Source organism: Sturnira hondurensis, unplaced genomic scaffold (assembly GCF_014824575.4).
Source record: "Sturnira hondurensis isolate 20B ecotype Veracruz unplaced genomic scaffold, ASM1482457v3 Scaffold0022566, whole genome shotgun sequence".
NCBI classification, from domain to species: Eukaryota; Metazoa; Chordata; class Mammalia; order Chiroptera; family Phyllostomidae; genus Sturnira; species Sturnira hondurensis.
The window spans coordinates 1,590,744-1,616,586 of NW_028095197.1; the positions used below are offsets into that span (position 1 = coordinate 1,590,744).

The 25,843-nt window shown below is 42.5% G+C and overlaps 1 protein-coding gene across 2 annotated transcripts in view; it reads right to left on the reverse strand.

The window, feature by feature from the left end:
* The window catches only part of FRMD3 (FERM domain containing 3), a 275,666-nt gene that overhangs the window by 70,181 nt on the left and 179,642 nt on the right, over window positions 1–25,843 (reverse strand). For both annotated transcript variants that reach the window (XM_037035831.1, XM_037035829.1), the window contains exons 6-10: window positions 23,007–23,130; window positions 5,929–6,016; window positions 4,232–4,320; window positions 1,443–1,506; window positions 468–556 (exon numbers count right to left, since the gene is read on the reverse strand). In XM_037035831.1, coding sequence (XP_036891726.1) covers window positions 468–556; window positions 1,443–1,506; window positions 4,232–4,320; window positions 5,929–6,016; window positions 23,007–23,130 — 454 coding nt within the window. The remainder of the gene's footprint in view (window positions 1–467; window positions 557–1,442; window positions 1,507–4,231; window positions 4,321–5,928; window positions 6,017–23,006; window positions 23,131–25,843) is intronic.

A 25,843-nucleotide genomic window follows, 5' to 3' on the forward strand; every position in this document is an offset into this window, starting at 1 on the left:
GCCATCCCCCATAGCTCCTCTGCAGAGCTGAGTCCAGCTGCCCACAGTAGTGACCTGCTCCGCAGCGCTCCCTACAGGGCTCCTTTCCCTGTCTCCCTCCCCCACTCCCCAATTGGCAAGTTCAGCGATCGCCTCCCAAAGAAACCACTTGCACTGAACTCTTCTCAAGGTCTGTTTCTGAGGAGGGCAGCCAACCACATACAGATCCTGTGACATGTTGACTGGAAATAGCAATGACAAAACACACACACAGGGCAATTCCATGGGAAACACCCAACAGCGAGCTCGGGACTTGCTTGACCCAGCAGTAGTAGGGAGTCATCCTGAACAAAGCGCCAAATTCGTAATTTATTTTAAAAAATAAAAAGGACTATTACAAAAATGAACATAGAGCTGTCTGCAAAACATAAAAGGGTTCCATGGGTGTTCTCAAAAAACCTATGATTAAATAAATAAAAGCTACTTACTTATAAAAGGCCTGGTTCTCTACCCCACATTTCCAAAGATGTTTGCAGGCAGCTGGTGTTGAAGTATGAAATGACAACATGGCTTTTTTCTAATAAAAAATAACAAAACAAGAAAGGGCATGTTAAACAGAGTTGATGCTTTTCATTGTTTTCCTTCAGGTATCTACCTATTTGTATCCTGACACCTACCAAACAGATTTGAAGTAACTTGTATATTACCATGTTCTTAAAAGTGTTTTTAAAATGGTATTCCCCCCTACCCACCAACTCACCTCACTCTTTGAAGATATCACTACACTAATCTACCTAGGCCCTCTTTCTGATTAAAAAAAAAAGTAGCCTCACAATCAACTCTGCAGGCATTGCCTGATCTCAATCACACTTGGGCTAATTTTAAAACTTTCTTGCCAATGTTGAATAATTAGTGGTTGAACTGAAAACTGTGGTCAAGATTATGCCAACTTCCAGACCTAGTTCTGAGATTCTAAGTTTCAGTAATGCCCTCCTCCCAAATGTGTTTACTAGTAAACCCAACCTATATTTGGCAACTCCTTTATTTTAAGATTCTTGGTTCTTATAGATTCTGTTTATAAAACTCTACCCATCACTGGTTGGTATCTAGCTTGGTAAGTATTCTTTGTATGTTTCCTAAATCTGTACTTTGGTAAATTACAGAGGTAGGGGAAGGCCCATTTGCTAAATCTCAAGGCTATCCCAGTCTATTTTTTACACAAGGGTATTCACTCAGCATTGTTCACTAACTTTATTCTTAAATGTGCAAGCCCAGTGTTTATTTGCTTACTTCTCAAATATTCTCAAGCATATAGCTTCTATTACTGCTGCAAACTTTAAGGTCATGGTCTTTGAGGCCCACAAGGCTAAATGCACATTTATGCTTAAATCTCTCAGAGGTACACATGTACACATGCGCTCTCACACCCACAATGACAGAGAGTTAGAAAAGCAGTATCTGACCTCTTTCTGAGTGCCAATCACATAAAATGTCTTCCCTTCAAACTTCAATTTGCAGACATCTGGCCTAAGGAAAAAAAAATACCTTTGGGTGAGAGGAAAAAGCAAGTGGCAACTCACTGAGGTACCTGGCTTTCCCACAGGAACGTGGCTGACTCACACATGCCAAGCGGGCTGCACTGAAACAAGATACCATCTTATCATCAGTGAAGGCCAAGTGAGCAGTGGAAAACCCCCGAGTGAACTACACAGCAACTTTCTTCCCAAGAGAGGATCCACATGCCTTCCTCAACTATTCAATCCACTTTTTTACATTTAAGCTGCACATTTCTTTTAAGGAGCAGTAGAGGTCTCATGAACTTTAACAACCAACAAGAATGGCCAGCCCCAGGGAGAATGTGGTGGTTTCAGATTCAGTTAGTGAAATGATGTGCATTCACAACATCTGTTCTCCCACCCTTCCACATTCATCTCTGAGAAGCACACACATCACACTGTGAAATTTCATTCCTGCTCTCCCTGTTCATAGAATATTTCATTATGTATTGAGATGCTCAAAGTTGTGAGGACAGCTTGATGAATGGACATCTTAAGAAGCTGCTTGATTAAAATCTGTCTGAAATGCAGACACGAAGTCACCTTCTTGGTGAGAAAATATGTGTGAAGGGAAGAATTCTATTTTTATTCCTTTGATCTAATTCCTCCGATAGTAATGATGTGTGTCTCTGTGCTTTTCCTAGTAAATAAAGAACAGTGCAGTCACATTAAGTTGTCCTAATTTAGGTAGAAGGATTTGCAAGAATTACAAAGTGCAATGGATGATTAAAAACAAACAAAAAATCTGAGGATTAATGTGAGAAGACAATTTGTTTTAGTAACAATACATGACTATGAAAAATGCATGTGCCTAATCAAAGGCTGGGAAGGGTGGAGTTGACATCAGCGGGCCAGCATGAACACTAAGACACAGAACACAGAAACAAATGGTCAGATTGTCCTTCTCAGCTCTTCACTGTACCCAGGAAGAAAGTGAGGTCCAAGGAGGGAGAGACTTGCAATTAGTCTACACTTGAGATGTGTCCAGTTCTAACCTAACTCAAGCAATTCAAAACCTGAGGATCTATCATTCTTCAGGACCCTAACACCTTTTATAGCCCTATTGTGGAATGAAGGAAATCCTCAAATTGCCCATGCTCCCCAAAGTCAGCAGGGAATGTATTCTGGAATGGAGTTGAAAGGCAATTACAGACAGGCCAAAGAAGATATTTAGAGAAACCGGGCATCTTAGAAAGAGAGGGCTGATCATGAAAAAGACCAGAAGGTGCAGAGAGAGGAGTGGACATTTGCTGACTAATGCTAATCTAGTGGAGAAGGTTTGAAAGGAAGGGAGGTAAGAGGAGAATGCTGAGAAGGTAGGGAGAGCTCCTTGATAACGAGGTGCTAAAAGAAGTCCTGAAGCTATAGAACCATGAGACTGAGGTTCAGGTAAGTGCCAAGATATCATTTCCAGCTCAGGAGTGAGGATGGATACCCACTAGCCCATCAGGAAGAACTTCAGATTCAAGCACTTAAGCCAAAGGAGTGAATCTCCAACTCAGTGAGACATAACAGGGCTGACAAACCTGTCAGGGACTCTCAGAGAGGGAAGTGAATCAGCTGAAGGTAGGCACAAGACTACGCCTTTCCAATAACCCATCACACGTACAATGTTCAGCCTTCTTCTCTCTTTCCCAAAACCATGTTGCTCCTTGATTGGACAGAGTGGGTACTGTGGGTCACCATCCCGCCTCTTCTTTACTGACACAATCTAGGCTTTATTCCTCCTCGGGGTCATGTCTTCCTACAGATCATGCTCTTTCCAATCCCAAGAGAATGAATCTTGATTTCACCACCCAGTCAGCAGTCCCCATTCTTCTCAGGAGAGTTGCTTTAAGGAGGTACTTGTGACCCCATCCTGCCCAACCAAATACACAGGAAGTCTCCCACAAGGCTTCTGAAAAGTTTATGCTTGCTTTAATAGCAGACACATGCAAGGGCTGCTCTCCTCCAGGCTCTGGATGTTGCTGTGTAAAGATGTAAATGCCAAAGTTGCAACATGACCATGCCATTTTATGAGCCTGGGGACAAAGGCGACCACCCTATAATGGCAAATAAGAGAACGGAGAGACCCACATCCTACAGAGTGTTGTTGGACAGTTCAGTTAAAGGATCATAGAGCTGTCTGAGCTCTCTAACTTCTGCTCTGTGAGATGATCAGCCCTCTTACTGGTAAGGCACTGTAAGCAGACAGTACTGTTACTTTGACCAAAAGCATCTACACTGATAGGCTGGATAACAAAAAGTAAGTCTGCAGCAAGGGTTCAACAGAATAGACTGAAATGGATGGGAGGAACTGGGTCTTGTTGCTCAAGGAAACGGGCACCTTTACCTTCCCTGACCACCATCCCCATCCCCACGCCTGGTCACCCTCTGGTGAGAGCAGAAGCTACTGGTGAGAAAACACTGGACACCTTTTTTGGAAGCAGACCCCCTGAGCTCAGGACACACCCCAGGTCTCCTGAGTTCACTACTCAGCTAGACAAATTGGATTCCCTCCTAAGAGAGGGCAACCTAGATCGGGTTTCATTTACAGATAATAGGTCCCTTCGTAATGAAGTTCCAAAGCAAAGAAATGAATACCAGGCATCCTACCTGATATCTCAAAAAAAAACAAAACAAAAAGTCAAAGGTGGGAAAAGAACAAGATTAAGAAAAATGATAAGCCAGTTTTCAAAAGAAAATAAAGTACTCACCATTTTATCAAATGGATTCTCTTATTTCCCTGGAATACCACAAAGCCCGCAGCAGTGAATCCCAAAAACGTTGTTGTGCCTGTTGAATCCTGAAAATTAAAATAAGATGACAACATATTTGGATTGAGGGATATAAAGTAAATGGTAAGTGGTATGCTTATTCATTCTCATCCTGGGTTAATGTCAGGTTAATTCTAATGATTGCAGCCATAAACTAAATTTCTGAGATGGGACCTCTAAGGATAGTACTTCCAAAGTCTGGGCAAGGTCCAGGAACGCATAGCTTTCCCTCTGAGGACAGAACTTCTGCTCTCCAAGAATCTCCTGGGAAAGTCCAGATTAGTCATAAACCAAATGTCTTCTGGGGCTACCTGAGTCCTCATATCTGCCCTATAATGTGGACAAACCGTTCCTGGTTGTCGTTAACCCTACAACCAAAATGCTATAATACCAACCCCCTGAGCGTCTACTGTAGCTTGATTCAATCCCACACAGGATTCCTGGCCATTCTAATGTAAAGATATGTCCAGGAATGCCTATTTGCTTTCAACCTTGACCCAGAAAACTAAGCATTTCATTAATAAGTAAAGGCAGAGGAACAACAATAACAATCTAGTCAGTCTTCAAGTAATAAATAAACAGAGGGGCTCAGATTTGTAGATAAATCTAATTCATTAAATGGACTAATTTTATTTCTACCATGACTAGGAATAGGCATCTGGCAAATATTCTAAAATAAATGTTTGGACAGATCTCAAGGATGCATGTACCAGTATGGACAATTACCACCGGCTCTCAGCCTCATGTACACATTGGAATCACCTGGGGCATGTGGTCTGTTCCCCAAAAGACCCTGATGGAACAGGACAGCAAGAGTTTAGGAAGCTCCCCACTTGCGTGTAGTGAGGAACCTAAGCTGAGAGCTATGAGACTGGCACTTGACCAAATACAACTATCTGTTCCCACCCGGGTAAGAAATGTTCCAGTATGACTCAAGAACTAACTTTAAAAGTCCAACTGATATAAATGCTTAGTTCAGAATACAGGCTAGTGCCTGGCTGATGTGTACTTAGTTTAAGACACGGAATGGAAAAAACTTTTCATAAAACAGTTCCGGAATATGTGTGCATGAACATCGCCTTTTGAACCTGTACGAAAGGTGGACCTGCCAGATGCATCACCAGTGATTCTGAATCGGTAGTTCTGGGTTGGAGCCCAGGTGGTTCTGACACAAATGGCCAGATTTTATGCTTGAAAGAAACACTGTCAAAATAATGTGAGTAAAGGAAAAAGAAAAACAAATACTCCTAATGTCAAAAAATAATTTTAAATCTTTCTTTTCTTCCACTTTCCCATCTTTTCAGACTGCATTCTTGCCAGCACCAGCCTTGAAAATAAATGTTAGGACCCTGTAACTTCTTAGGGATAAAACCATCCCTGATGGATGAATTAATCCATGCATGTTAATTTAAGAATGTGTGGCTATTACATAGCAATTGGCAAGCAATTGGTTGACTCAGGTGGAGAGAACCAACTACCAAAACGTGAGACTGCAGCTCACTCTTGTTTCTTCCAATGAGGGTCAGTGGAGCCAGCTGTGGAATTATCCTAGGAGGGGTCTGCCAGGCATATACAACAATGACCTTTTGTGGGGCAAAACAATCCTTTAATGTCTACCTGCTGTGAGAAGCAATTACCTTGCATGGATGGGGGTCCACCCCATAGGTTTCCAAAGTGTGAGCTTTCAGGAGTAAGTTAAATTCAGCAACCGGTGGGCTCTGGCCTCTATAACATCACACAAGAAAAGGGAGAGAGTTAATATGGAAAATGAGAGAGACATGGAGTCACTTCATTCAATAAAATGGGATATCCTAAACTAAGTAAAGAGAGAAAATCAAGCACAAATAGTAATCAGTAACACTGATCATTATGCTTCACCACAAGGAGCCCGTTGCTGAGGAATCTGAGCTCCTGTTCCCAGGCTGAGTGTCCGTAATAAACCCGCAAGTACTCGAGGACTCCAGCAACCCGTACACTTAATCAAGGTTATCAAGTTACCAATGAGCAGGCCCTTGGAAATGTAATCTTACTATGAAGTAAAACTCAGCATCTGTTCTTTCCAACTTATTTTAAAGATTATCCAGGGGAAGTGACATTTCTTCTCGCTCAGGAAAGGAAGTGGGCAACCCTGTTGCCCCATCAACAAGCCTAGAGAGAGCCATCCAGGTTGGAACAAACTGGCGACCATTCCACTGGAAAGCCCTGGATTTTGAAAGGAAATCTCGGACACAAGTCTTAGCACTGGCATCCTGGGTGGTAAACAAGGTCTTGGCCTCAAGACGGGGAGAGGACTACAAATATAGATGGCTGTGAAAAGCCCTTTGGGGGCTAACTTCCAAACCAGGACTGTGCAGCATTTCAAAGACTCCACTTTGGCTGACATAAACATCCCACGGTATTCTAGAGGATCTGAACTACTCCCCAGGGGTAAATATATAACCCTAACAACCAAGAAGAGATTGCTAGGGAAACAGTAGGAATTCACTTTTATTTGCAAAGGTAAAACTATATTGCGATATTAAACCTATTTCCAACTAAGCTTCTCCCCAAAGAGAGGTTTCCTCCACTACCCCCTCAAGACAGTTAAGAGTCATCATCGTGCCTCTCCATCAAAACTGTGCCCCAATTTCCTTCTCGCCAAAGCCTTTCATGATGTTCTCTCTAGTCCAAGTACACTGAAGTTTCACTGTGATATGTCTAAGGAGCATCTTTATTTATTCATCATGACCAGTGCTGTGGAAGCACTTTTAATCCAACAACTCGTATCTTTCTTTGGCCATTGCTTTGATTCTTTGCTTCCCTTCTCAACTTCCTTTACTCCCAAATGCTCTTTCTCTCTTTTTTCTCCTTTGAGAGGCCGTAGCAGGTCTAGCCTAGGTCTATCCTTCATGGCTTTTAAACCTTTGTTTCATTTTTTAAGTCTCTTTGTACTATGTTTTGAATTATTCATTCAACCTTCCAGCTTGCTAATTTATTCTTCATTGGTGTGTATCCTGTTTTTCACCCCATGTATGAGTTTTTAAATATCAACTAAATATTTCATTTCCAATGTAACAACTAGAGACATAACTCAGTGTATTGTGCTTCAATTTATTGCACTTCACAGATACTGTGTGTGTGGGGTTTTTTTTTGGGGGGGGGGTTGTTGGTGTTTTGTGTTTTGTTTGTTTGTGTTTTTTTTTTTACAAATCGAAGGTTTTTGGCAACCCTGCATCGAGCAAGTCTATGGGCATACTCTGTCCAATAGTATTTGCTCACTTTGTGTCTGTGTCACATTTTGGTAATTCTTGTCATATTTCAAACTTTTTCATTATTATTATACTGGCTACAGTGATCTGTGATAATTGGTCTTTGATGTTACCATTTTAATTGTGTGGCACCATGAACTATACCCATATAAGAAGGCAAACCTAATAAATATGTGTGTTCTGGATATTCCCCTGTCTATCTTCCTCTCTTCTGGCTTCCCTGTTCCCTGAGACACAGAAATATTGAAATTAAGTGAATTAATAACCCTAAAATGACCTCTAAAATCCAAGTGAAAGAATCAATTGATGCAGCAAACTTCACTGTCATTTAAAGGAATTGTCATGGCCACCCTAACCATCGGCAACCATCACCCTGGTCAGCCAGTGGCCATCAACTCTCCACCAGCATTTTTTAGTAAACATATTCTTTTTAATTAAGTATGCACATTTTTGAGACACAATACTATTTCACACTGAATAGACTACAGTAAAATGTAATATACTATACATATACTTAATTTTGATATGCACTGGGAAACCAAAAAATTTATGTGACTTGCTATTACTCACTTGCAGTAGTAATCCGGAACCAAACTCGGAATACCTCCATGGTATGCCTATATCTGACTCTTGAAATAGTTGCTTGTTCTTATTTTATGAAAAATAAACTTTTTACTTCTCTTACATCCACTTTTAAAGTTCAACCTTGTTTGCTCCATTAACACTATTTTTTTGGTAATGGTGCTTTTGGTTTGATAAGTCAGTTTCTCATTCACTGAATTGATGTTCCTTCCCTTAAGTGTTTGGTGATTCTTGCTTGGACAGTCACCTATATATCTGATGTTATTCACTGAAGGCAACAGCCTCCAAAGGCTGTATGTAGGGAAGGATAGGATGTGCCATGTGTCAAGTGCGTGTCAGTAATTTGATGTAAGGCTGAAAGTTCTGGTTCCTTCTAGGTCTTTTCCACACACAGGGTACCCCCAGATCAAACCTGGAAGCAGAGGAAGGGGTCCAAGCTGCCCGACTGCTCCAAAGGCAATTGCCCACTCACCATGTTGGCCAACCTGTGTACCTGCTGCCTGAAGCGCCCAGAACCACTCCTCTCCTCCCATGTATGTGTTTGCCCTGTGTTTCCTGTGTCCTGTCTTACAGAGATACCTCAGGACTTCTGACCCAAAGATGGTCTTCTTTCCTGTATCCACTGTCTAATACTTTTTCTATTATCCACAGGGACCTGGAAAAGGAAGGGAAGGTAGCCACACACACTAAGCTTTTACTTTTAATAGAAGAGAGAATTTTTAAATTCATCCTTTACAGACATATTTCTGCGGAATTAATTCAAGACCCTGCTTTAGGAAGATAAAGTTTTTCTAAAGCCTTTTCAGGATTTTCTCTTTAGTCTTCGTGTTCTGAAAGCTCACTGATATACAAAGGGGGCATCTTTATTTCAGGAGTTGCTGATAAATGTAGTCTGGGGCAACCCTAGCAAACAAACTACCACTTCCTAAAAAAGCTGAAGTTGTGCAAACTCTCTGCCCAGCAAATTCCATACCTTGGTTGATACCCATGAGAATATTCAAGAGCCCATATGACTTTGTAATAGGAAAAACTGAGAAACAACCTAAATGTCTATTATCAGGAGAGTGGATATATAAAATATGACACATTAATGTGACATAAAATTAGTTACACAGAGGTAAAAATGAAGACCTAAATTATGGCCATATGCATCAATGTGGAAGAATCACAAAAACATAATGTTGATGAGAAAAAGTGAGATAGAAGAATAGAGTATGATTCCATTTATGTGATCAAAAATACGCAAAAACAAAGCAACGCATTACTTAGTGATATATATATAAAGCATATTAAGAAAAGCAAAAGAAGAGAATGAATGACTCAGCTCAGAATAATTTAGAAAAGGGAGGAAGGTGCTCTGGGTGAAAGTGAGGTGCACAGAAGAGACTTCAAAGCATCTGGTAACATTCCAACTCATTAGCAGAGTTAAGGGTCCTGGGTGGTTTTTCAGCTATTCTTTAAATTATGCATATATTATATATACTGTTTTATATAGTCTTTTATATATTATATATTTTACAATGATTAAAACAATTGGCTTTTAAATAAAAGAATTATTTGGTGGATATATTATAAAATCTATAAGCACCACTGCACTAAATGGAATTGGTCAGGAATATAATATACATGCAGAGCTATCTATCTTTTACTAAATCCTACTGTTTCAGGAAATGCATAATTGTTTTGATTACCAAGCAATACATCTTTTTTCACTTACTATTTATGAAGGAGGAATTCTTATTCTCATTTTATAGATGTAGATTCCAACACTTAAAGAGCGAAAGTAACTTGCCCAAGGCTACTTACTCTGCATGGCTACGTGCAGAAGCCAAGGGCAAGTGCAAGTCTGCCTGGTTCCAAACACTTCTTAGTGCCTGCACCACCCCCATCACCAGTCGGACATGGTCAGGAGCCACCTGCCTGTGCTCCTGGATGCCATGGCAGAGCATTTCAATACCAGGTCTTATAGAAAGCCCTTCTCATAATCTAAACATTGCAATTCATCAATGATGGCCAGCAACCCACCTCAGATAACTGGTATTTACACCTGATTAGAGAGCTGTGATGTCTCCATTTTAATCTAAGTAGAGATCCCCAAACCAAAGCCTGCATCTGCAGGCAAATCCTGACTGCCACCTCGCTGTGTACAGCCCTCGAGCTAAGATGGTTTATCATTTTTTCAGTGCTTTAATACAAATGCAGAAGAGCATCTCATGGCCCATGAAAATTATATGACATTCAAATTTCAGTGTCAATAAGGTTTTATTGGAACACAGCCATGTCCATTCAATCACAGACTGTCTAACAGTGCAGTCATGCTACAATGGCAAAACTGAGCAGTGAGAACAGGCACCCTACATCCTGCAAAACCTGAAATATTTACGGAAAAAGTTAGCTGGACCCTGATCCAGGAACTGAACACAGGAAGTGAAGCTGTGTCTCTTTGATTGCATGAAGTCAATATGAAAATAGTACCAACCTCCAAGATCCGGTGTAAAGAGTAAGCAGTTAACAGATACAAAGCAGCTGGAATAGAGCCTGGCGCAGAACATGTTCTCTTGTTAGCCCTGCATGTGACTGACAGAACTATAACACTGGGGGGAATGTCAGGAAGCGTGTCAAGATTTTTGCAGCAAAGCAACAGCCCCTCTTTAAAATAAAAGTCCTCAAATGATTATTGTTTGCTTTGGGTTTGACTGCAGATCTCCAAAGGCTAGGTGTTTAAGAGATTTAATCTAAGAAGTCACATACAGAGAAAGGCTAACTACAAATGTTCAGAACCAGTGGAGGAAAGGTAGAGACTAATGGCACTAGAAACCCTTGCATCCCCCACACTCACTGAGGAAGAAACCATGGAATGATCAGGTTTTCAGGAAGATACTAAGATCTACTAAATAGAAATGCTTTGTTTTATTCCCTTGAATCCCTCACTGGACATTTGTTTCTGGCAAAAATCTCTTGAGTAATGGAAAATAATGATTTTCTAATGTTTATATCTTGCATTAGGTACTGTTTGAAGGTTAATAGTGCCCCTGATGAAACATTTAGAAATAAAAATACAGTGATTACTCGAATTCCTTTTTAAGAGCTAACAATTCTCCAGAGGTATGCTTTGGTGATAAATTAGGTGAGGTCAAGTAATTATGTATTTAACTACACAGTTCCCTTCCACTCATCTTGAGTACTTTTTGCCAAAGGGAAGCACTTCTCTTATTGGTCAGCCTTTAGCATACAATTATCTTGAGTACAAAAACATATAGTGTCCCCAAGTGAACACAAATTATTAGTGGTTAACTGTGGAATGAAGTGTGGATCTTGCCAGCAATGACCTGGACTGCTTGGAGCACAGCTGGTAGGGCAGGGGTGCTTTGGGCTCCACCTGAATCATCTGGGTCTATGAGCTCCAGAATTAAACTCCTAGGTAGAAGACCACACTATAGTGGTCTACTGCAAAGTAGCATTCTCAACTTAAGTTAGGTTCATTTTTCTGCAACCTAATTGCAACTTAGGTCGATTTTGCTTGCCACAGGCTTCAAATGTGAGTGATCTCAGGACTTGCCCTGCAGCAGGACTTTGGTTCTTAGCAGCCAGGAGATGCCAGAGAACTCCCTACATTTTATAAAGGTTGGGTTGCCAACTTTTTGAGCTGCAGAGCACCTCCTTTGCTCTTCAGTATCACTGCTGGCTCTCTGCACTTTGCAAGAGTTGTCCCCTCCCCTGTGGTCCTGTCCCCACAGTTGGCAAAAGCTGCCAGGTTCTGGCTGAAGGTTGGGAGTGTCTCACAGGGATTTCGCTCAGCTCTCCCGTCCTGCCCAACTTCAGCACACTGCCCCTCTTCACTCAGCGAAGGGTGGGGGCTGAAGGGTGGGGGCTGAAGGGTGGTAGAAAAGTGCAACTCACTCTGTAACCAGAGTCTTTTGGGTCCCAGTCAGTCAAGTCGGTCAGCCTACTCATGGCCTAGTCCTTGACTTCCCACCACAATTCCAAAAGTGAAAGCTACTGCAGGTGTCCATTCTCCTCAGAAGGACAATCTGGATTTCAGTACCTTTGGATTTCTTTGTATTCTCAGCAATCAGATAGGTTTTACTAATATGATTTCTGCAGTTTTTGTAGTTTGTTGGTGTTACCTTGGTGTTGGGGGAGATCAATGTCTCAAGCTTTTCTACACCGTAACTGGAAGTAAAAGTCCCCAGTCTCTCACCTCTGATTCCTTACTTAGAGGGGAATGTTATCTCTTGCAAACTCCATGAGGACTATTAGGGACCACCTCTACACAGAGCACTAGATAAAACACTGCAAACTGGGGTATATGTCATGCTAAGAAGACATTGATGATGCCCTGGGCCAGTCAAGGACAAGACTTATTGGAGAGAAGCCACTTAGATGTCTGAGCACTGCAGAGGGAATCTCAGGATTCAGGCCAAGGTCTGTCACTTCAGAACTGTGGAGCCTCAGGTAAGTGAATCTCTCAGACCTCCCTTTCCTTGTTGGTAGAAGAAGGTGTGGTTCATTTGGTTGGAGTGTCATCCTCTACACCAAAAAATGTGTGGGTTCAGTTGCTGGTTAGGACACATGCCTAGATTGGGGGTTCCATCCTTGGTTATGGCACATATGGGAGGTAACTGATCAATCCCTCTCTCTGTCTCTCTCTGTTTCTTTCTCTCTCTCTCTCTCTCAAAAATCAATAAACATATCTTCAGGTAAGGATTAAAAAAAGAGGATGGTCTCAAACTCAATACCAATGGAGGTAAAAATGAACTGGTTAAGCAGGGATGGTAGTGATTCAAAGAGCAAATGATTTTTTTAAGGGTTCTGCTGCTCATCTCTAGCTGAGGGCTGCCATGTTGGGGTCAGGGCCAAGTGTGACCAAATCATCCAGTTGCCAGTAAAGCTGGAACTTAGGTAAAATAATTACATTTTTAAAAACTATTATTTAGCCCAAAGAATATTCATCTGGATCAGCGTTTAGTCCAAGGACTGTCATTTTATAACCCCTGCTTCGAACCCCAAGAGTACCTCAAGTGTAACAATTTAGCATTAAGTTTCTCTGATTTTGGCTAGTGACCTTTTGATACTCAAAGGCTATGGGTGGTAGTTGTAGATGTGTATGACTAGTAAAAAATTAGAGGAACTTCCGGCCAAGATGGAGGCGTAGGTGGAAACACTGTGCCTCGCCGCAAAACCAAGTTTTAAGACAACAAAGTTTTAGTAACAAAAACGCAACCAAAACAGACAAAAAATAGAACAGTACAGAAGCCCAACAACAACAAACCATTCAGCCAGACTGGTAAGAGGGGTGGAGTCAGCAGCTGGCAGAGTCAGGCCGCACAGGAAACAGTGGCCAGACTGACCCAGGCACGCAGGCGGTGGTTGGCAGATCCCAGGCATGGGGTGGCAATGGGTGGACCCAGTGAGGACACAAGGCGGCTGGCTGACCGCGGTCACACATTCTCACACAGATAAACCAAGCAAAAAAAACAAGCAGTGACACCGACCGAGCAAACTAGGGCCCCAGCGCCGGGATTTAAACCTTAAAAGCATTAACTGGAGAAACCTGCAGGGGTCAAGGTGCCAGGAGAGGCTCCCAGGCTCACAGAGAGTTTGTTGGAGAGACCCACAGGGTCCTGGAGGGTGCACAGGCCCACACACCTGGGAGCCGGCACCAGGGGGGCCAGGTTTGCTTGCAGGAAGCAGCAGAGGGGCCCGAAATCCGAGAGAGAGCAGAACAAATGCCATTGCCCGTCTTTGACCCTGCCCCCACATACAGTGTCACAACCCAGCCACAAGTGTTGCTTTGCCCTGGTGAACACCTAAGGCTCCGCCCCTCATACATAATGGGCATGAACAGACCAAAACATTATGGCTCAAGAAGAACAGCTCAAAGCCCCAGAGCCAATACTTCTAAGCAACCAAGAGATAGCCAACCTATCAGATACACAGTTCAAAATACTTGTGATCAGGATGCTCAGAGAACTGGTAGATTTTGGTCGCAAATTGGATGGAAAAATGAAGGCTAGACTAAGGGAAATGAAGGGAAATGCACAGGAAACCAACAGTGATAGGAAGGAAACTGGGACTCATATCAAGGAAGTGGACCAGAAGGAAGAACAAAACGACCAAACAGAAAAGAATGAAGAAACAAGAATTCAAAAAAATGAGGAGAGGCTTAGGAACCTCCAGGACATCTTTAAACATTCCAACATCCAAATTATAAGGGTACCAGAAGGGGAAGAGGAAGAGTAACAAGTGGAAAATTCATTTGAACAAATAATAAAGGAGAACTTCCCCAGTCTGGCAAAGGAAATAGACCTCCAGGAAATCCAGGAAGCTCAGGGAGTCCCAAAGAAGTTGGACCCAAGAAGGAACACACCAAGGCACATCATAATTACATTAGCCAAGACCAAAATGAAGGAGAGAATCCTAGAAGCAGCAAGAGATAAGGGGACAGTCACCTACAAAGGAGTACCCATCAGACTGTCAGCGGATTTCTCAAAAGAGACCTTACAGGCAAGAAGGGGCTGGAAAGAAGTATTCCAAGTCATGAAATCCAAAGACCTACAGCCAAGACTGCTCTATCCAGCAAAGCTTTCATTTAGAATGGAAGGGCAGATAAAGCACTTCTCAGATAAGGTCAAATTCAAGGAGTTCATCATTACCAAGCCCTTGTTATATGAAATGTTAAAGGGACTTATCTAAGAAAAAGAAGATAGAAAATATGAACAGTGAAAGGACAGCAAACTCATAGTTATTAACAACCACACCTAAAACAAAAGCAAACTAAGCAGACAGGTAGATCAGGAGCGGAGCCACAGAAATGGAGATCACATGGAGGGTTAGCAACAGGGGAGTGGGAGGAGAAGAAGGGGGGAGAAGGTACAGAGAATAAGTAGCATAGACGGTAGGTAGAAAATAGGCAAGGGGAAGGGCAAGAATAGTATGGGAAATGTAGAATCTAAAGAACTTGTGACACGTGGACATAAACTAAAGGGGGGGATGGTGGGGGAGGGGGTGTGCAGGGTGGAGGGGAATGAAGGGGGGCAATGGGACAACTATAATGGCATAATCAATAAAATACATTTGTAAAAAAATGGAAAGCAAATTAATTGTTGCTTCATGAAAATTTTTTTCAGATAAAATCTTTCAAAACATGAGGCTATGGAGGTGTGCAGATGGTAAAGGATATCCCAGCCCGGTGGCGAAGCAGCTGAAGATCGCCAAGCCAGGTCATCCAGCACTTCTGCAGCTTCCGACAGAATTTTCCTTTAATAAACATTTGGTGCATGACTGGATGGATGGATAGGTGCATGAATGGGTGGACAGATGGACAGATGCATGGGTGTATGAATGCATCAGGGATGCGTACATGGATAAGTGGACAGACAGATGGATAGTGAAATGGATGAACCATGGATGGGTGTATGAATGGATGGATAAGTGGATAAATACATGGTTACAGACTCATCAAAAGTTCAAAGAGTTTTTGATTCTAAGTATGATACAGAATCACATTTGGGGAATGATCAAAGATGTATTTAGAAATGGCTGGTTCCAGTTTTGGGTACCACTCCCTCTCTCTTTCTGCATAGCCATTTTACATGACAGTGACATTGCTCTTTCTCCCTTCAAGTCACTTCATCCAGATTTCATCTGTATAAAAAATATTGATGGCTTAAGGCAGTGCATCACTTGCCCTCAGCCCAACCTTCTCTAGAAATGTCCCTGACTCTAGGCCATATAATGCAGAGATTTTGTTTTTACAGGAAAAGTATTTAATACCAAATCATCTGTCTACCCACTTCTAATAAAGGTGTTATACCAAGTAACAATGGATAATGGGAATAGATTTGATAACCTACCAGGGAGGGAGATTTTAGGGCAGAGGTCCCCAATCTCCAGGCCTCAGATCAGTCCTGGTCCAGGCCTGTTAGGAACTGGGCCACACAGCAGGAGGTGAGCTTGAATGTAATGTGCCTGAATCATCCAGAAACCATCCCCCCGCACCCTGGTGTGTAAAAAATTTGTCTTCCACGAAACCAGTCCCTGGAACCAAAAAGGTTGGGGACCATCGTTCTAGGATTTTGGAACAAGAGACTTAAGCAGGGAAAGAACAGAGGGAGGAGGGAGAGACGACAGAGGAAAGCACATGTTAAGAAAGATTAGAGCTATAAAATAATCTGACATTTCCCCTCTTCCTTTTACACCATAAACACTCTTCTTAAAACTGCACAAAAACATTTCCTAAGGAGGCCCTTGTGATCCATTCATCAGAAGCATAGGTAGAAGGTATTATCATATCAGGCCACTTATTTCTAGAAACTGTAAATCCTTGCCAGGAAGGCACAGCATATGATCTACTGAGAATGTGGGTTTGGAGAAATGAAGAGAGATAATGACTGTGTAAAACATACTCAGTGTCATTATTCCTCCCAGCACAAAGCTCACTGCCTTAGATCATTGTGCTGGTAGATAATTGGATGATTTTCCTTTTCATTAAGGGCAAGGAATATAGAGTAACCCCCAGTGGGTGCCTGAAACTGTGGACAGTTCCAAACCCTATGCTTTTTCTTATATATACATACATACCTACACAAAGTTTAGTTGATAAATAAGGCACAGTAAGAGATTCACAATAACTGATAAACAAAACAGGACAATTATAACAATATACTATAATAAAAGTTATGATAATCTGGCCTCATCTCCTCCCTGTCACTCCCAGACTCACAGACTCTCACACACACACAATAGGTTATTGTGTCCCACTCACCCTTCTTCTTGTAATGCTCTAAGGTGGTCCCCTCAATAAAGGGATGATTCACATCCCTGAGGACGGAGCAGGACAGCATGAGATTTCATTGCACTACTCAGAACAGCAGGCAATTTAAAACTTCTGAATTACTTCTGGAATGTTCCACTTAATATTTTTTGGACCGTGATTGACTGTGGGTAACAAATTGTGGCAAGCAAATCTGCAGATGAAGGGGCATTACTGTACTGCATCAAAGCCTCTTCACCATCAACTTAGCTTTTTCAATATTTAAAAGCTAATGACCTGTGACTGAAGCTAATTCAAATACCTTTACCTCTAAAAAGAAACTTGCTGAACTGGATGTGGAAGGACTAGCTGAGTAGAAACTCTAGGAAAACCTTCAGAAAAGTGTATCAGGGTTTCTGATACTGAAATCAATCTTATTCTTGATCTTCAACACCCTCAGGACAAATGGAGGCGGTATTCCCTCTCAACCCAGAAGGCCATGATGACAGCTGTGGAAAACAGATGCTAAGAAGAGTCAATGATAACAGAACTGTCATGTCCCCAGAAGTTGTGGCAGTGACTGACTACAGCTACCAGAGGGCCCTCCAAGGAGGAATGGCCTATTTCTAAAGTAGTTCTAGTGGTAGAACCTTGTCTCTGTGTGCCAAACTCAAATGAAATCTGTAAACTAAAACAGATACTTTTTTACACATAGTTTTGAAAACAACTATAGTTCTTGTCTTAAAATTATCTACAGAGACAGAAAAACGAAGCAGAAATTGATTCTAGACCCGCTCTGCCACATGTTTAGAACAGAAGTCCACAAAGCAGAACCCCTGAGCCGAGTCTGGCCCACCATTTTGTCAATAAAGTTTTATTGAGCCCTGGCTGGCATAGCTCAGTGGATTGAGCTCAGGCCTGCGAACCAAAGCATCGCGGTTCGATTCTCAGTCAGGGTGCATGCCTGGGTTGCAGGCCAGATCCCAGCAGGGGACACACGAGAGGCAACCACACATTGATGTTTCACTCCCTCTCTTTCCCTTCTCCTCTAAATATAAATAAATAAAATCTTAAAAAAATGTTTTATTGAATCACAGCCCAGTTATTTATGTATTGTCTGTGTCTTATTTTGCTCTATAAAATCTGAGATGAGTAGCTGCAATGGAGATCATACAACTCAGAAAGCGCCGCTCCCTCCCCACCACCAACAACAAAAACATTATTAACCATCCCTGATCTAGAAGAATTATTCAGCCTCAGTAGGTTTTAGCACTGACATCTATTCAATAATGTGTATCATACATCTCCTCATCCTCTGGCTCACAGGATATGAAGAAGCCAAAAGCTGCCTCTACAAAGTCTTTCTAAATAATACTCTATTATCTATACCCTTATTAGAACAGTCAAAATCCAGAGCACTGAAAACACCAAATACTGACAGAGATGTGGAGCAATAGAAACTCTCATTCACTATTGCTGAGAATGCGAAATGGTACAGCTCCCTTATAAGACAGTTTGGTAGTTTCTTACAAAACTAAACATACTCTAACCATATAATCCAGAAATTGCTCTCCTTGGTATTTATGCAAAGCAGCGGAAACCATATGCCCACACAAAGTCCTACATGTGAATGTTTACAGCAGCTTCGCTGATAATTGCCAAAATTTTGAAGTAACCAAGGCATCCTTCAGTATGGTGAATGGATAGACTGTGGTTCCTCCAGGCAATGGGATATTATTCATCAATAAAATGAGCTATCAATGGAAAAACACATTGTTGGAACTTTAAATGCATATCGCTAAGTGAAAGAAGCCAATCTGAAAAGGTCACGTGCTGTATGGACCCAACTATATGACATTCTGGAAAAGTCAAAACTATAGAGAAAGTGAAAAAATCAGTGGTTTCCAGGGGCTTGGGGGGGGAGAAGGATGAACAGGCAGAACACAGATTTTTAGGGCAGTAAAAGTATTCTGTATGATACTATACTTGTGGATATTATTGTCCAAATCCACAGAATATACATCAAGAGTGAACCCTGCCCTGGCTGGTGTAGCTCAGTGGATTGAGCACGGGCCTGTGAACCAAAAAACCATGGTTCAATTCCGAGTCAGGGCACATGCCTGGGTTGCAGGCCTGTTCCCAGTGGGGGATGCACGAGAGGCAACCATACATTGATATTTCTCTCTCTCCTTCCCTTCCCCTCTAAAGATAAACAAATAAAATCTTAAAAAAAAAACAAAAAAAAATAAGAGTAAATCCTGAAGTAAACATGGACTCTGGGTGATGATGATGTGTCCTCCAGGCAGGTTCGTCAAATACAACAAATGTACCACTGCAGTGGGGGAACATTGATATTGGGGGCAGCTTCACAGAGGGGACATCTCTGTGCCTTCCACTGAATTTTGCTACGAATCTAAAACTGCTCTGAAAATTAGTCTATTTTTAAAACTTACTAGTTAATGATATTGTGAAGGTCATTAAGAGCTATTCACCTACTGTTTCCAGTTTGCACCTTCTGGACACTTCATAGAATTTCAGTTCCTTGCACTATGACCCTAACATGTGAGCAGTTATGGCCACAGTGACATGTATCACTTGCAAGCTGAAGCGACACCTTCCAGAGCTCTCTCTTTCCTTTGACTCAAGTAGTGGCAAATTCAAGCTTGGGGCTGCCCCTAGTGACCCTGATGAGCAGAGACCTCCTCACCCCTTCCTCCTCCACTGACATCTGGTGGACACGCCGCAGAGAAAAAAACAAGCCTCTCTTACTCTAAACCATGGAGATTTTGGGGTTGTTTCTCAGCAAAATCTGGCTTTTCATGACTGACACAGAGATGATAAATAAACTATGTTATTACACTTGCAAAACTGTAACTTCTCCCTTCCCTACCCTACCCTTCTGTTCAGTCAAAGATGAGGCACGTTTAAGGAAGGAACACTGATCCAGCCATGAATTTCAATCTTCACTCACAAATAAAAGAAGTCTGAACACTTGGTTCATGGAAACTCTTACTAAGATCTCCATCTTCTATTTTCAAGCACCTAAAAATTCCCAGGAGTCTCTTTTTCACACTTTCTTCCCCTAAAATGTCTCTTACTTGTGCCTGTCTATCAAGCCATGTTAGTTCTAATTTCAAGCAGTAGGTAGCCTCCTCAGAATGGGGAGGGTCCTCCTTTCTCCCCGATTAAATTCTCCCAAGAGTCACAGCTTTTGTTCCCTCCTCAGTGAGCACAGAAGGAGACTGATTCTAGTCAATAAAAAGGCTGGAGAAGGTTCTGAAACCCCACAGATAAAAATGTTTATCTCACTGCAAATCACCGTCACCATTTCTGCAAATGTGTGAGTTTCTCTATCACCATCTCTTGTTTTCTTTCCCAGCTGGTTCAGAAATTACACAGAAAGCAGGAGGTTATTTTCTGGGGCCACTCAAACCCCCATTCAGGCCAACTGGAATTCTCCCAGGAAGTTTCCGTAACAATAGACCAATGATCACACATTAGCCGTTTGCTGTGTGGGAGGGTCATGGGTATTGTGACAACCTGGGAGAGTAAGGTGGTAACACCTAGACACAGCTTCTAGCAATGATCTCTTCCACTTACTACTCCTTCTTGACACTGCCGGGTTTGCAGAGCAATCCAATTCCCATACAAGGTCAACACCTTCATTACCTGTATGCAAAGGGCTCACGGAACGCCCAGAGTAACCAGAGTCTCTATGGCAGCGTTCCAACTGATTCCGGAAAGCACCCACCACTCCCAGCCACACTTCAGCTTGCTCTGCTCTTATCTTCCCACCCAAACCTAAAACCTCTCTCTGCTGCACTGATGCCACAGGAAACACACGACTACTTGTGGGTTAGCCAAAGTACATAAGGAAACACTGGCTGTAGTTTTCCAGGCAGTGTCACACGATTCTAGCTGCCTCGTCCTTCTGACACACAACTCGACTTCTTTCCAAGGGTCTGTAACATTCGGATGTGACAGACACACCGTGACACACACAGAACAGCAGTTCTAACCAAGTCATGGCATTCACTTCTGGGATCTATTAAACCATGTCTGACTGGTGACCCCCTCTGTTCCTTAGGTGCACGACGACCACTTTTGCTGTGCATCAACGAATTCCGGTGGCAGCACCAGGGCTGATCTACAGCTTTCTGATTATAAACAACCATTGGGAATTTTGATTCACTCATCAGTCCAGTGGGTCGCTGAGCCCTGCAGCAATGTCCCTCGAGACTCTTTCTTCAGAGTCCTCTACTCTCGCTCTTGGTCAGGCCACAGCATCTCTCGTCTGCACAGCAGAAACTACCTGGTCGTCCCGCTGCTGGTCTCCACCCTCCGACGCCTTGGCCATGGCGATCACTGGGGAAAACCAACCTGACTGCCTTACAGTTGTCAGCATAGTGGATAAGAGCAAGTATCTTAGTTTCAGATAAGACCAAGGCTCAAGTCTTGACTCTGCTGCGAGCAAGGCGAGGCCCTTAGACACCCCAGGTTGTGCTCCCTTCACCTTGGACCGGAAACAACAATAGCGCCTACCCCACAGAACCGGGGAAGATTGAGTGGGACAATGCACATAAGACTCATAGCACGGTGTTTGGTCATCCAGTAGGTGCACAATAAATGTTTATTATTATCAGATGTTCTGAGCATTGGAGGCTTTGCAAATTCTGATCACAACAGACCTTTCCATTCCAATCTCCCCCCAATCCACACGCTGAATGTGACTCCTTTCCCTAAAGGGTCTCACCTTGTGCTCTCCAGACCCTGCTGATCCACATACCCCTCAAGTGGACATTGGAAATTCATTTCAACCTTGAGCTTGCTTGCCCCCAAAATGGAAAAAAGAGTAGTTGGAGTGTCATATGTGGTCAACAAAGCTTTTCATGAGGAGACAATACTCTAAAATTCCCCATCAAGATGCTATGTTCCTTTCTGTAACTGGTATAACTTTTTGATATCTAATCATCTTTAAGAACAACAGTCACATTTTTCCAAGCTGAAATATATTGCTAACTTAAATGCCCACGTGCGTGCTCTTCTCAGACTCACCAGAAGGGGGAGTGCCTGCATAAAGTAGGGAGCTCTAGCACTCACTCCCTCACAAGCGGACAGTAATTTGTTCCAGAATTCATAAACCAGTGACACTAATTTTTTTATAATTGCCAGAGGCCCAGAAGGTAGAAGTCTCTCAGCTCTCTCAGTTCTTCATCAACACTTGTCATAGCACAACCCAAGCTTGCTGTGTTTATCATAATGAATGCTTCTGTGATTTGCACAGATCCGAACTCTAGTTACAGGCTAGAAGACCTAAGTTACCTGAATTCCAAACTGCCGATGATTCCTGCTTGTGCCTCATTTCATTCCTGGCAGACCAGGCCAAGTGGGAGTGCCACACACTGCTTAAGAGCACAGACTCTGGAGCCAGGCCACCTGGATTCTAATCCTGTCTCTGCCTCTTGCGAGCTCTATAATTTCGAGTAAGATGCTTAATTTCTCTGTGCCTCAGCTGCTCGTCTGTAAAATGGGAATAACCATAGCACCTGTGTCCCAGGTTGTTGTGAAGATTAAATGAGTGATCATGAACAATTAAAAGAGTGTCTGGGACACAGTGGATACTGTATGTGTTTTTGCCACTCTTGCCATTAGTATTCTCGTTAGCAATTGTCCTGAAGCATCCCAGACAAGAAAAAGAGGAGTCGGTGCTGAATCCGGCACCCTGAAAGCAGCTCAGCAATGGAAACCCTGTCGGGGCTTCCACCCTACTTGGAGTCAAAGCCCCCAGCAATGGCCATGGGAGAGGAAGAGGCAGTGCAAACTTCAGGACAGAAAGGGTTACTTATTTACCCTGCATCTCACATTCAGAAACTCAGGGTGGTTAAAACAGGGCTAAGGAAATACATAGCTCTAATAACTGCTGATGATTCATAAACACCCCCCAGGGGACCCCCACTGTTGCCATTGTTACTGATGGAAGACCTCGACAGGGCCCAGAAATACGGCTGACACCCGAAACGATCTGCCCATACTCCACAAACACCCCCACTTCACCACACGGTTTCCACGCTCCCCACAGGAAGAATGCTTTCACCCCTCTACCGTGCTTACAGATCTCTACCCCTGTTACCTGAGTTCGTTTTTATGAATTTCTGCTATTTTTCTTTCCAGCTTCTGTGACTGCTTAGGGAAGATCTCAAACTCACTGATGTAATTCTCGGGATGCTCATCAGGATCATAATCACCAAGCTCAGCTACAAACAGTGAAAAATAAAGAGAGAGAGAGAAAGAAAGATTAAAAACAACAATAGGGTGTGTGTGAAATGGCTCCTGTCACCCAAAAGAAGAGCTTGGAAGAGCTCACCCAAGGAAATGTTCTTGCATCCATGGAAATACCACAGCCTGAGAGTCTAAAAGCTTAGGTTCGAGTTCACCTCTAACTGTGTGAGCTTGGGCACTTGCCAACCTCTGAGTCTCATTTCTTTATCTATACAATAAAAGGGATTTCAGTCATTATTTTTCCATGGGGCACTATTAGGGCCAAATAATTCTTTCTTGTTTCAGGCCTTCCAAGACATACTAGGGCATTCAGTGCACCTACCCTTCAGGTACTGAGTGCCAGTGGCACACCTGGTCATGGTGATGACCAGGAGTGCTTCCCCCAATATTTCCAAATGCCCCCCCAGGACAGGAGGTGGTACACTCCACCTCCAAGAGGAAACCACTGAACATCCCTCACGGTTTCTCGCACAGCTAATTTTCTCTGAGTCTAGGAGTTCCCTGGCTGGAGCTGCCTGCTCTGAGATTTCTGTATGTGTGGCTTACTCAATGCAAAGTCAAAACATGAAGGCAACCGAGAGGATTGCATTTACAAATAAATGGATTGCTCTCAAGTTAAAGAGTGTGTGTCAAAGTATGGACAAGCACACCGGATTAAAGCTGTTGCTGGATTCTAATGGAGGGCACCTCCAGAGGGACTTAAAGTATAAAAAAGAAATTCATGCACATCTCTGAGCAGCCGGGGGGCTCTAGGAGAGGCTGGACCTAGATGTGCAAAGACCACAGCCTGAAGAAGCAAAGGCGTTGCTCTGGCAGTCAGAATACATTCCGCTGGATTCCCTGAGCTTGGTAAGGAAAATGAGCTGGGCAGAGGCAAGTAGCTCAGGCAGAAAGGGTCCAGAAAGCAGATCAAAGATGGTGGGAAAATGGTATTAGAAGAATTTGATCACTAACATGACTTTGAAATAGATTTTTTAAAAAATCAAGGTGCCTTGAGCACATCTGCAAAATCACATACAACTCTGTAATTCGTCCCTGCTATCCCTTCATTGTTGAGTTCTCTAATTACTGTAAAGGGATAAGAAAGATAAGGGAAGAAAGCTAAGCTCCGTAAAGCTTCCTAACAGAATTCAAATCACAAATTTCTTAAGACAACCTAAAATGTATAACACATGAGGAGGAACTTTTAAAATAAGACCCAAATTCCCATCAACCATAAGTGGGAAATTGATTGATTTGATCATACCAAAATTTAAATGTTTTCATTCATTAAAGAACATCACAGTCAAAATAATATATGACAAGTTGAAAGAATGTATTTGCCAAATTTAAAGCTAACAAGGGCTAACAGCTAGGATAAATAAGAAATCCCTCCAAATCAATAAGGAAATTGGTAGGAAGACCAACAGGAAATTGATCAAAGGATATGAACAGTCAGTTCACAAAAGAGGAAACCCAAAAGGCTAGTGTACGGAGAGATAATCAGACTCGTCCATAATCAGAGCTTTGCAAACCACAACGACTAGCCCTATGAGATGAACAAAAAGTTGAGGAAGTCAGGTGATTTTATGTGTTGGCAACAACACAAGGAAATGGAAATACTTGCATATGTCTGGAGGATTCTTTCTGTGCCTTCTCCCCCCTTCTCCCCCTCCCACCCCCCCATTTCTAACCCTCCATGTGTTCTTCATTTCTATGGTTCCACTCCTGATCTAGCTGTCCTCTTGTTTTGCTTTTGTTTTAGGTGCGGTTGTTAACAACTGTGTGTTTGCTGTCCTTTCACTGTTAATATTTTTCATCTTCTTTTTCTTAGATAAGTCCCTTTAGCATTTCATATAATAAGGGCTTGGTGATGATGAACTCTTTGAACTTGACCTTATCTGAGAAGCCCTTTATCTGTCCTTCCATTCTAAATGAAAGCTTTGCTGGATAGAGCAATCTTGGATGTAGGTCCTTGCCTTTCATGACTTGGAATACTTCTTTCCAGCCCCTTCTTGCCTGTAAGGTCTCTTTTGAGAAATCCGCTGACAGTCTGATGGGTACTCCTTTGTAGGTGACTGTCCCCTTATCCCTTGATGCTTCTAGGATTCTCTCCTTCATTTTGGTCTTGGCTAATGTAATTATGATGTGCCTTGGTGTGTTCCTTCTTGGGTCCAACTTCTTTGGCACTCTCTGAGCTTCCTGGATTTCCTGGAAGTCTATTTCCTTTGCCAGACTGGGGAAGTTCTCCTTTATTATTTGTTCAAATACATTTTCCGTTCGTGGCTGTTTCTTTCCCCCTTCTGGTACCCCTACAATCCAGATGTTGGAACATTTAAAGATGTCCTGGAGGTTCCTAAGCCTCTCCTCATTGTTTTGAATTCTCATTTCTTCATTCCTTTCTGGTGGGATGTTTTGTTCTTCCTTCTGGTCCATTCCATTGATTTGAGTCCCAGTTTCCTTTCCATCACTATTGGTTTCCTGTGCATCTCCCTTCATTTCAATTAGTTTAGCCTTCATATGTTCCTCTAATTTGTGACTATGTTCCTCTAATTTGTGACTATAATCTACCAGTTCTGTGAGCATCCTGATAAATAGTGTCTTGAATTGTGCTTCTGAGAGGCTGGCAATTTCTCGGTCGCTTAGAGTTATTGGCTCTGGGACTTTGAGTTCTTCTTGCACCACCTTTTGGGCTGTTCGTGCCTGTTC